Here is a 12,915-nt window from a genome sequence, read left to right as displayed (position 1 = left end):
GACAAAATACAGAACCCCTTCTTGTTAAAAAGTATTGGAGACATTGGGAACTCAAGGTCCATATCTAAACACAGTAAAAGCAATATACAGCAAACCAGTAGCCAACATCAAACTAAATGGAGAGAAACTTGAAGCAATCCCACTAAAGTCAGAGACTAGACAAGGCTGCCCACTCTCCTTCTACCTAATCAGTATAGTACTGAAAATCCTAGTCAAAGCAATCAGACTACAAAAGGAGGTCAAATGGATACAAATTGAAAAGAAAGATGTCAAAATATCACTATTTGAAGATGATATGATAGTATAGTTAACTGACCCCCAAAATTCTGCCAGAGAACTTCTAGACCTGATAAACAACTTAAGTAAAGTGGTGGATATTAAATTAACTGAAACAAATCACTAACCTTTCTCTATTTAAAGAAAAAGTGGACTGAATAAGAAATTAGAGAAATGACACCCCTCACAATAATCACAAGTAATATAAAATACATTTGTGTGACTCTAACCATGCAAATGAAAGATCTGTATGACAAGAACTTCAAGTCTTCGAAGAAAGAAATTAAAAAAGATTTCAGAAAACAGAAAGATCTCCTATGCTCATGGATTGGAAGAATCAAATAAATGGTAAATGGTAAAAATGGTCATCTTTCCTAAAGCAATTGACAGATTCAGTATGGTCCCCACCAAAATTTCAATTCAATTCTTCATAGAGTTAGAAAGAATATACAGAGACAAAGTGTAGAGCAGAGACGGAAGGAAAGGCCATCCTGAGACTGCTCCACCTGGGGATCCATCCCATATGAAGACACCAAATAAATTACTATTGCTGATGCCAAGAAGTGTTTGCAGACAGGATCCTGATATGTATGTCCCCTGAGAGGCTCTGCTCACAGCCAGCCATTGAACTGAGAACAGGGTCCTCAATGGAAGAGTTAGAGAAAGGAATGAAAGAGGTGAAGGGTTTTGCAACACCATAGAGAGAGCAACAATATTAACCAATCAGATCCCCCAGAGCTCCCAGGGACTAACCACCAACCCTAAAGAATACACATGGAGCAACCCATGGCACTAGCCACATATGTTTCTGAGAATGTCCTTGTCATACATCAATGGGAGGAGAACTTTCTGCCTCTTGTTGGCTAACTTAGGTGGAGTTCTGAGAAACTGGTCAGGTGACTGTGTCAATATAATCTGAAAGGAGAGTGTGAAGGCAGCTGTCAGTAAAAACAGGTCCAGTGCTCATCCTACAAGTTCTAAAGTAAGGTTCCCAGGACAACAGATCCTAGGGCCTCTGGAACATCTGGATCATGGCTGTTTTGTGGCTGGTGCTCCTAGGGGGGCTGCTCATATTCTTCCTGGGAGTCTTTGTATGGGTTTTCATCCAGCATTTTCTCACTGTTAATATTCCATCGACCCTGAAGCATCCAGTCAAGTTAAGGATTTTACATTTTGTTTTCTGCTACCTGATAACTTTGGTGAGTCTTGGGTCCCACCATGAATTGGGGGTACTCTTCGTCTCTTACTTTGCTCTTCTCATCTCTCTCTCTTCCTTCTCAAGATACTCTTAAGATTGGGTTGGGGAAGTCTCTTATATCCTACCCTTCACCTTCCCCATCCCTTTTCTCTCCCTATTTATTTATTTATTTATTTATTTATTCATTCATTCATTCATTCATTCATTCATTCATTCATTTACAATCCAGCTGTTGCCTGCTTCCAGTCCCCACTTCCACAGTCCCTCATCCCATTCCTCCTGACCCCCACAAAAGGCCTCCTTCCTCCCTGAGGCCTCAAGTCTCTCAAGTATTAGGGAATTTTTGTCCCACTGAGGTCATACAGAACAGTTCTTTGCTATGGTATGTGTTGGAGGCCTCGGAACAGCTCACGTATGGCTCAGTGGGGAGAGGGAATTCAATGAGTTCACCCCATCTTTTTTCTATACATTTCCCCCTCTTTATGTCCCCCCTTTCTTTTTTTATCCTTCTTGCAGCTGTCTATTTTTCTTTTTCATTGAGGTAGCAACTTGCAATGCTGTCTAGCCTGGCCCTATATTTGCAATCCCTACTCCATCTCCTGAGGATGCAAACTACAAGGAACATCACTGCTCTTGTCTATGAATCTCTTTTCTGAGGACTAAGAAAATAACTTCAGACCCTGTTGCTGCACATTAAAGCCTGACAAATCTAAAAGCACCTTGAGGCACAGTGTCCTCTTTCCATAACTTTCCATGTTTTTGTCTCCAGATAATTTCCTTTCATCCACATAAGGCTATGAGGACAGAGATTAATTTACTCAGCTTTGTCCCAAATGAAGATCAGGCCGTCTTTGGTGACATCCATGTGATGGATTTATCTAGCCCTCTAGTGTAGTTGCACTGGACAGTTGTGTCCTGAGATGTCCATCTGGGCTGAAAATTGGGAAGAGGGAACAACACATGCAGATAGGTACAACAGATGTGGAAAATGCAGCCTGTCCCATATGAGAAGTAGGCTATAGGATTGAGTTCTGATGTCCCAATTCTGAGTGGAATCCTGGTAGTAGCTAGAAAGTTCACAGTGATTACCTCAGAGGACAGTTGATGAGAACTGCAGAGAAAATTGTGACAAGTGTTTAATCAGGCTGTCTGGGCAGTGTGTCTGCTGTGTTCTTACTGACTCAACCGTCCTTGGCTAACTTCTCTTTACCTCAAAGTCCTCATAAGATATGAAGCAATGGCACGTGAATCACCAACTTGGTGAAAGCCTAAGATGGCACTTGATTAGACTTTGTAGGTTTTGATAAGTGATAAAAAAACTTATATTCCTCTCCTAAAAAAATTCTCCGCCATGAACAATGGGTCACTTTAGAGAAATAAGCAACAGTCACAGGCTAATTTGAGCTCCTGGCACTAAAAATGAGGACCTTGGATCTTCCAAGGCACAGAAATAAGTGGATCTTTCCAACCTTACTGCTTCAATATAGAAATAGTTCCTAACCTAAGCATCTGCAGATAGTTGCTTGGTACATGTGTACCCAGAAGATATACTCTTTAGAAAAAGGCAGGCCTCCAAGTGATCAAAAAACAGGGTATATTAAGTTACAATAAGTCTAGACACATTCTTTCATAGTAAGACTGGAAAAGGCAACCCAGTAGGAGGACAAAGGTCCCCCAAACAGACAAAAGACTCAGAGACAGCCTCTGTTGCCAATTTTAGGAGTTTCACAAAACTACCAAGCTACACAACTGTAACATATATTCAGAGGATCTAAGTCAGATTCATACAAGCTCTCATTGTAAAATCAGTCTCTAACAGTGTGTATGGCATCTGATAAGTTGATTCTGTGTGTTTTCTTGTGGTGTTCTTAATTATTTTGGCTCCTATAATTATTTTTCCTCTATTCCTCAGGATTCCTTGAGTGCTGCCTAACCTTTGCTGTGGGTCTCTGTTCGCATCAGTTAGTGGATGAAGCCTCTCTGGTGACAATTCTTCTAGGCTCTGATTTGTTGCTCTGAATACTAAATAGAGAATAACCTTTTATCCTACACTATAGCTAGGTGGGGTCAGCTGTCTTGACTGACTCAGGTGGTGAGTGGTGGGGGAAGAGAGGAGTTGTCATCTCTGCATCAGTCACTCCATAAAAACATAACACATGAAGATGCCAATTCATTTCAACTAACATTTTCCACTTCTTAACACTGCCACTAGCAATGGAATTTGAATGTAAGTTTTGATGGAGGCCAGCACTTCAAACACAGCAACCTATTATATCAATCAGGACTTTAGGAGAAGAGAGCTTGAATACTCTCTCCTATCTGAAAAGAATCCACAGTCATTGATGTCCTCATGACCCCTTTGCACAGGTATGTAGTAGGTGAGAATTGGTGAACACACATGAGTGATGCTAAGTGGCTTCAGCATGAAATCATCCACCTCACACTCTCCTATGCTCAACTTTCTGTTTTTTTATTTTTACTTTCTACAGGGTACCATACTAGAGAAAACGAGAATTTGTTCCATGCCTGGGTTTTTACAGTTTATTCAAGACCTAATAATCATAAAGAAAGATCCCAATGTTTTAGTGACTGACATGCGTTTTGGGACAGTCCCTGTGAGGCTGTTCAAGCCCAAAGGAGGATATTCCAAAAACCGGCGAGGCATTATATTCTACCATGGAGGAGGTGCAATATTTGGAAGTCTGGGTAAGGAGCTTCCATGTGTTGTGGGGGAGGGGATCTTCAGTAAAAGTAAGAATGTGCACATATTCTCGTGAGGACTTGTCAGGGTGGAGTTAATTCAGTAGTAGTTGGAATTTTTTTTCTTTTTCCTTTATAAAAATTAATTTACTTTTTCACTTTATATCCATTTCGCTACCCTCACCCCTCCCACAATCCTCCTCCCTTCTCCTTCTCCTCTCAGTGTCAAGATCAAACATCTAGAAGCTAAAAACTAGCAGGTGATCTTCCTGAGATGGGTCCACCTTAGATTAAAATCTATGATGTATTTGCTCCTATAGGGAAGGCCCAAGAGAAATCCATTTTAGGAGATTACTGCTATTAATATGCTTTCTCTATTATTGTTAAATATTTATAACAATCACTAGATATTAGATCATACTTTTGAGTAGATCTCTGCAGAACAACAAAGATGTACTATCTTGTAGTGATGTTATACAGACAAATAGAGAATGATTCTATAGAATTCCTGATTTAATTTAAATAATTTTATGAAGAACGTTTTTAGAGATGGCCTCGGTTGTAAAAAGGTGTAATAAATTTAGAATCAAGAATAGAATGTTGCCCACTCCTCAGAATAGTAAGTACAGAATGAATAATTGGAAATACAAGAAGCTTTTATAATCACACTAAAAAGAGAAATAGATTTGGGACAATTTTGTGTTTAAGAAAAAAAAAACATTTAGGTCCAAGGATAAAGTCACAGGTGTGTACTATCGTAAGTCAAGACCATGTAAAAATTGTTGCTTTTAACTTTTAATAAGTATATTATAATGAAACACTTCTTTGAACTTAATATCAACATCCTTTTGTAACTCCCATTTTATATAACAGTTTATTTCTGAGGTAATTTTCTAAAGAACTTTTTGTCTAAGAAGGCATAAAAAGACCAGAGAAAAGAAATAAAGTTGTTGGTTGAATGGTTTGGCTTGGGAAACTTTGCCCCATCCATCCATCCATCCATCCATCCATCCCTCCCTCCCTCCATCCATCCATCCATCCATCCATCCATCCATCCATCCATCCATCCATCCATCCATCCAAATGTATACATGTCTGTCTATATGTTTGTGTGTAGGTCTGTCTGTCTGTCTGTCTATCTATCTATCTATCTATCTATCTATCTATCTATCTATCTATCTATCTATTTATCTATCCATCTATCTATCTATCTATCTATCTTTCTATCTAATGCATGAATACTTGTGGAGTTAATTGTGACAGACAGTTGGGACCAGCCAGTGTGTGTGTGTGTGTGTGTGTGTGTGTGTGTGTGTGAATGTTTGAATGCATATATGCCTGTGCATGTTTGCCTGTATAAAGCATCTTAATTCTTTTCCTTTCTTTCCTTTCTGGTTCAAAAAGAGTTAACCAGCTTAGCCAGAGAGGCTTCTGGCTGACTCACCACAAAAATCAGCACTTTCACATAATTCCCTGCAATTTTATGATGAAGTGATAAACAGTTTCTGATCTCAGAGGAAATCAAACAGGCAGGTCAGCTAACACAGGAAAGTGACTTAGATTTAAGACAGGTAAATTTTTTATTATATAGCAACCGTAAATATATCATAAGACCAAGTCTTACCCCTGCTGATGATCTTCCCTCTCTGCTGCCTCAAGAAGAAACCAAACAAGAAAAAAAAACCACCTGGTTGCCCCTCCCCTTAGTTGTTCAGGACTCACATGAAGACAAACGTGCACATCTGCTACATGTGTGCGAAGAGGTCTAGGTTCAGCGTGTGTGTGCTCTTTTGTTGGTGGCTCATACTTTGAGAACCCCAAGGGTCCATGTTAGTTGATTCTGTTGGTCCTCCATTGCAGTTCCTACCCCTTAGGGACCCACAGTCCTTCCTTCTATTCTTCTATAAGAATCCCCAAGCTCCACTGTTTGGCTGTGGGTGTCTGTATCTGTCTGAGTCAACTTCTGGATGGAGCCTCCAGTGTGGAGCCAAGCACATGTATTCAGTCCCCACACTACTTGGCATGCCAGGCTGTCTCTAAGAATTTAGATGGAACTAGTGAAAGAGTATCTAGATCCAGTTGAACTTAGTTGATGATAGGTAAATATGAATATTTTTAATGGATTCTATAGGTCTTTTTATCTCATATAGAAGGGCAGTTTTTATCTTCGTCTACTGAATATAATCTTACTGTGTAGAGGGTTTGTGTATTGAGAATTTAATATATAAACCTACCTGAAAAGCTTTAGGGCTTCGGAGCCATGTTTGTGCTGGGCAATGGAAAAAAGAAAGATGCCAGGGTGGTCGTATCCACCCAGGACAGAAAGAACAGGGGCGGTAGAATGAACTGTGCCTGAGTTCTTAGAGATAGCCTGGAGTGCCAAGTGGTGTGGGGACTGAATGTGTGTGCTCGACTCCACACTGTGTGGGGCTGATGAAAGGTTAAGCCATCCATTTAATATTTACTGCAACAACATTGAATCTGTAGATTGCTTTTGGTAAGATGGCCATTTTCATTATGTTTATCCTACTGATTCATGTGCATGGGAAAGAGAGAGAGAGAGAGGGAGGGAGAAAGAAAGGGAGGGAGGGAGGGAGGGAGGAAGGGAGGGAGGGAGGGAGGGAGAGAGAGAGAGAGAGAGAGAGAGAGTGAGAGAGAGAGAGAGAGAGAGAGAGAGAGAGAGAGAGAGAAGCAGGGAAATAAAGAGAGAGAGAGAGATTGATGATTGATTTTGTGTGTTTCCCTTGTTTTGCTGGTATGGGATTACTTATTTTATTGTTTTTTTTTTTTTTTTTTTTTTTTTTTTTTTTTTTTTTGGTGTAGTTAACCTTCTTGGGTTGGAGTTTTTCTTCTGGTATATTGTGTAGGGCTGGATTTGTGGATAGGTATTGTTTGACTTTGAATTTGTCTTGAAATATCTTTTTTTCTTTCCCTCGTGATTGAGAGTTTTGCTGTAATTGTTTAGAGGTTATCTGTCCAGGCCCTTCTTACTTTTAGAGTCTCTGTTGAGAAGCCAGGCATAATTCTGATAGGTCTGTCTTTGTATGTTACTTGTCTTTTCCCCTTACTGCTTTTAATATTCTTTCTTCTGTAAATTTTGTGTTATGATATTATATGCTTGGAGGATTTTCTTTTCTATTCCAATCTAGTTGATATTCTATAAGTTTCTTGTATGTTTCATAAGGGGTTTTATTTCTTGAGGTTGAAATTTTTTCTTGTATGATTTTTGTCTAAAATATTTTCTGGGCCTTGTAGCTGGGACTCTTTATATTCTTCTATTACTATTATTATTAGGTTAGATCTTTTCAAGCTATATGAGATTTCATGGATGTTTTGTGTCCAGAATTTTTATATTTGACATTTTCTTGGACTGATGTATTAACTTCTTCTATTGTATCGTCTGCACCTGAGATTCTCTCTTTCATCTTCTGTATTCTGTTTGTGATGCTTGTATCTGCTGTTCTCTTCTCTAGGTTTTTCATCACCTGGGGTTTCTCAGTGTATGTTTTCTTTATTGCTTCTATTTCCACTTTCAGGTCCTGCATGGTTTTATTTATTTCCCTCGCTTGTTTAATTGTATTTTTCTGTATATCCTTAAGGTATTCATTTGTTTCCTCTTTAAAGGCCTCTATCCACTTTATAAGATTTGATTTAGGGCGATGTTTTTATGTTTTGGTTGTGTTAGGATATTTAGGGCTTGCTATAGTTGGGTAGTTGTGCTTTGGTGGTGTCATATCACCATGGCTCTTGTTGACTGTGTTCTTTTGAGGGCCTTTAGCCATATGGGTGTTTTTGGTGCCTGGATGTCCTTGTAGTAGATATTGGGAGGGGGTGCACCTTGATGGTCCTGGTGTGTCAGACCTCTAGTGGGTATCCTTGGGCTGTAGAGTTCCTGACATGCAATTTAGTTTGGTTCAGGAGCCTCGGGTATGATGAAGCTAGGCAGAGAGGTGGCAGGAGACTAGAAGTCCCCCTGGGATTGCAGACTGCTCTGGGCAGTATGACTTGGCAGAGAGGGCTCAGAGAACAGGAGGTTGGGTGGGTGAAGGGAAATTTACCTGTATGGTTCAAAAGTCTAATGGAGGTGGAGGAGAAGTATCTCAAGAATGAAGGGCTCCACTAGTGGGGAAGATGGGCAGCAGGAGAATAGAGGTACCTCTGGGTTGGCATCAGTTTTTCTTAAAGAGAGGTTGGGTCCAGAGCTTGGGGCTCATCTCAGTCAGTGGGCTGTGATTTATACAGCAATACTTTCTAAGTGGTCTAAGTCCAGATATGGACAGCAATATCCTAGCAGGGCTGTCTTGGCACTAGACGTGAGTCCTTTCTTCCCTCACCAGTTATAGTAGTGGACATCTTTGTCCTTTAACAATGCTCTCAAATTCATGCACTTTCCTCAACTTCGGTGGTTTGTGGTGGGAAAAAACATACTCCCTTCATCTCCTCCTTTGTTAAACCCAAGGTAGAGTTGTGCTGGCTCCGCTCTCAGTTTTTGCTTTAGTGTTATATTCCCACGAGGAGGATCCTTACAAACACACTAAAGAGCTTGTCACTAGCCTTTCCCATACCTCTGAGTGTCATTCCTAATATCATCCCCCATGTCTCTTCTTGCCCTTATTAGGCCGTAGCCACTGAACTTCTCAAAAGTTCAGAGAGAAAGTATCATCTCTGGGTTCACTAAGGTGGCTGCTGTCCCTGGCTTTGTGGTAGAATGTGCTTGGTTCTTGTCACAACTGTTAACAGTGGGCCTTCTCTTACAGATACTTGCCATAGCCTAGGCATCTTCCTTGCCCGTGAGACAGACTCAGTGGTCCTGTTGGTGGGGTGAGTAGACTGATGTAGTCAGTGACTTCTTAAAAGAAGAGAGTGTCTGTCTGGAAATTTATTTTTGGACTGGAGGGCAGAGAAAGTTGCTTTTGTACTCTAACCTGCAAAATATCACACAATATCATGAAGGAACCTAGATAGTGTAAAGTGAGTTAGCCTTAGCCAAAACCTAATATACAAGGTAAAAATGATTTGTAAAGCTAATTAAAATGGAATGAATTCTGGGAATTCTTGTAAACCTATCAAACACTTAAAGATGAACAGAGATGACAGATACACACCTTAGCCTAGCCTTGCTCTGAGTGGAGGAGGAGTATTAAGATTGTGTAATGTCGTGCAGTGGGCTGAGCAGGCTGAAGGCCAAGTTGAAGATGGAGGTTTCTGTGATGCTGCTTTTTCAGATTTCCTCCACTGGTGTGCTCTCATTTCCACCACTGTCTGTCAGTGCTTCTGGCAGTTCCTGCAAGTCTGCCCCTGTATAAAACTTCTGGTTGCTCCTTTGCCCACTAGCCATCTCTGGTTCTCCTGGGTCTAACTCCTCCACTGTTTGCTTCGGTTTTCTCCTTCCTCTGCTATTGTTATGCTGCCGCTGGTTCGATGGCATCATTGCCAGTATTTCTACCTTGCTGTAACCAGCTCAACTAAAAGAGCTGCCTCATGAAAGTCGGCAAAAAAATACATTGAGAGTGGCTGGCAGTGGTTTTATCAGTGCTTAACACTTGCACAACACATCAGGGAGAGGTGAGTGCAGAGAGAGATGTGGCCAGCAAAGTTTCAATGGCCTCGTCTGGATCTTTACTGGCTTTTATGCTTCCTAGGCAACAGCTTTGAATTCTCCTGTTTCTGTGTGCTCACCAATGAATCATGCATGGTGCGGGATGGAATGGAAATTCTTGACCAACTTTACTATAGACAGGTTTTCTCAAGTCCATGTAAGAGAAAGGAGGACAGACATTTATGTTAGCGGTATTTGGTGCCACATTTTTGGTCTCATGTGAGAGTAGATATTTTGTTTGCAATGGACTCCAGTGACTGTGTACATAAGTGTGCTTTGTTCACTCTTCTCTCCCTAGGTACCGCAAGCTTCCTAACCACCATCATCCTGCTATTCATCTTGACTGCCTGAACGCCTCCATCCACTTCCTGAAGAACCTTCAAACCTATGGCGTAGATCCCTCCCGGGTGATGATCTCTGGAGAGAGTGTTGGAGGTTGGGCTGTGGCCACTGTCACTCAGGCTTTGGTCAGTCAAGCCAACCTGCCCCAGATCAGGGCTCAAGTGCTGATTACTCCAGTTTTGCAGGGCGTTAACTTCCAGTTACCATCGCACCTGCAGAATCAAAATGCCCCCTTGCTTACCAGAGAGTTAGCAATTACATTTATTTGTAGATACCTAAACATTGATCTCTCTTGGAAAAATGCCATGTTGACAGGAGCCTCTGTGCCCCTGGACACCTGGAAAAAGTACAGCAAGTGGCTCAGCTCTGACAATATTCCTCAAAGGTTCAAGAGCAAAGACTTTCGTCCCGAGTTTCTAGGACCTTTCAATGAGACTGCCTATCTGGAAACTAAGCATGTTTTGGATGAAAAAATTTCCCCTCTCCTAACAGATGACAAGATCATTGCTCAACTTCCAGACACGTTTCTGGTGAGCTGTGAACATGATATCCTTCGGGATGATGCCTTACTCTATAAAAAGCGCCTGGAAGACCAGGGAGTCCCTGTGACCTGGTACCATGTGGAGGATGGCTTTCATGGATGCTTCTTTTTATTTAATAAGCAGCCTTTCTCTTTTCCCTGCTCCATGCGTGCTTTAAATGCTGTCATCAGTTACATTAAGGATGTATGATGGTGGCTATGATCCTTGGATGAAATAAAGAAAGAATGGCTTATACTTGGCTCCTTGATGATAAATTTTCTTTCATTGTAGAAGGAGACAGGTAAACAGTATGTGGTCTGAGAGAGAAGGATTTTACATTGAATGACATAAAACTTATTGTTGCCTTCCAATGGCAAGTGTTCCATGGTACATCTAACAGCATCACATTCTACTATTAGGTAAAATAGACATCAAAGTGAGAAGTGCCTGCAATTATGTTGTTCTTTCTTTGTTAGTGGGTTTAAATTTACACAATGGGTTCTAATTAAGGAAGAAAGACAGCAAGATCAAAATAAAAACAAAGCTCAAAAGTAATGGTAAAATGTACAAAATTGTGCAGAAACAGAATACCACATTTTTAGCAACATCAGAAGAACAACTACATATTGTACATGTAGACAAGTACCCTAACAGAGTTTGCTAGAATTAAATTCTTTGAAGAATTTAAGATTTTTCTGATTTTTGTAATTCAGATTCAGAATAGATACCAGTTATAGAAATTTAATTATTTGGCCATATTCTGCTAAAAATACTTTCTTCTATTCTTAGCTCCTGTTTAATTTCTGCCTTTATACTTTCATTAGAACATGGGAACTACACATGAGAGATAACATGTAGTATTTTTTTATATTGAAATATTACTTACTCCTTTCAATTTAACACTTAACAACTCTTAATTTTCTTGAAAGTTATGCTATTTCTTTATCTTTATGACTGAATAAAACTGTATTATGTATGTGTACCACACTTTTATTATTCAAATACTTATTGATGTGTATCTGACCTAATGTCATTTCTGCTACTATGAACAGAGTAGTTATTACTTTGAATGTGCAGGTATCTCTACAGAGAAATGTGGAGTCTTTTTGGGTAGAAGTCCAGCAGTGATATACCTGGAAAATTTGAGAGTTCTGTCTTCAGTTTATTAATAAACATTCATTTTGATTTTCACAAAACCTGCACCAGGTTATACTCCTCCCATTAGGGAATAAATTCCTATTACTTCACCTACTCTTGAGATTAAGCTCTGAGCACTTAATGGTTTTCCCAGGTCTAAGTTCCAAAGTCATTGTCTTAAGGTTTCATTACTGTGAAGAGATATCATGACCAAGGAAACTCTTATAAAGGAGAAAAGGTAATTGGGGTTGGCTTACAAATTCAGAGGTTTAATCTATTAGCATTATGATGGGAAGCATAGCAGCATCCGGGCAAACATAGTGCTGAAGAAGATGAGAGTTCCACATCTTGATCCACAGGTAGCAGATGGGAACTGTCACCCTGGCATACCTTGAGCATATATGACCACAAAGTTCCACCTCCACAGTGACACATTTTCTTTAACAAGGCCATATCTCCTCCAATAAGGTCACATATCACAATAATGCCACTCTCTATAATCAAGTGTTCAAACTCATGAACTTATGGGGGTCCCACATATTTAAACCACCACAGCTATCCAACAACCTCCAGATAATTTTTTCTGATGCAGAAACTGTGATGCAGATTATCCATTGATGCTGTGGTTCCTATGTTCTGTTGACTTCTGCATGTAATTTTCAGGTAAATGTATAGGCCGAGAGTAGATTACATAGACTGGGGTGTCTCAGAAAATTTTCTTTCATCCACAGTTACTAGCTCCAAATTGACAGATTTGAGTAAACAAAATAGAATAACTGCCAAAACTAAGAAAGAATAAAGGGACCATGGTGGTTGGGAGAGGAAGGGAGTAGGAGATTCTGGTGATATGGAGTTGGAAAATAACAATAGGGAGAGGTCTCCAACTAGGGAGAATGAAAAAGTCCAATTCAGAAGGAGAAGAAAAGATGAAGGACAGATGACACAAAGATTGTTTGATAAAGCCTCAAGGAAAATAATATTATTTCATATTAACCTCAAATAATACACTATATAAAATATCTAGTGCAAACTATATATCATGGCATAAACTATAAAACTATATATATTTATATCATCTATATCTATCTATCATCTATATCTAATGCCTGTTATTGAAATTTAATTTATTTTAATTTAGTTAA

At 39.8% G+C, this 12,915-nt stretch overlaps 1 protein-coding gene across 2 annotated transcripts in view; it reads left to right on the top strand.

The window, feature by feature from the left end:
- Positions 1-1,307: 1,307 nt before the first annotated feature.
- LOC308424827 (arylacetamide deacetylase-like 4) overlaps positions 1,308-12,915 on the top strand; it is a gene marked incomplete at both ends in the record, with an annotated part of 39,891 nt that continues 28,283 nt past the window's right edge. The window contains 4 exons of one of the 2 annotated variants that reach the window (XM_080922007.1): positions 1,308-1,475; positions 3,964-4,180; positions 8,932-8,995; positions 10,072-10,846. In XM_080922007.1, the coding sequence (XP_080778133.1) occupies positions 1,308-1,475; positions 3,964-4,180; positions 8,932-8,995; positions 10,072-10,846 (1,224 nt within the window). Of the gene's footprint in view, positions 1,476-3,963; positions 4,181-8,931; positions 8,996-10,071; positions 10,847-12,915 lie in introns of those variants that run through there. The other variant, XM_080922009.1, reaches the window with a different exon arrangement.

This window comes from Micromys minutus (assembly GCF_963924665.1).
Source record: "Micromys minutus genome assembly, chromosome: 9".
Taxonomy (NCBI): Eukaryota; Metazoa; Chordata; class Mammalia; order Rodentia; family Muridae; genus Micromys; species Micromys minutus.
The sequence above is the reverse complement of the archived record's forward strand: the minus strand, read 5'-3'. Positions and strand labels throughout refer to the sequence as shown.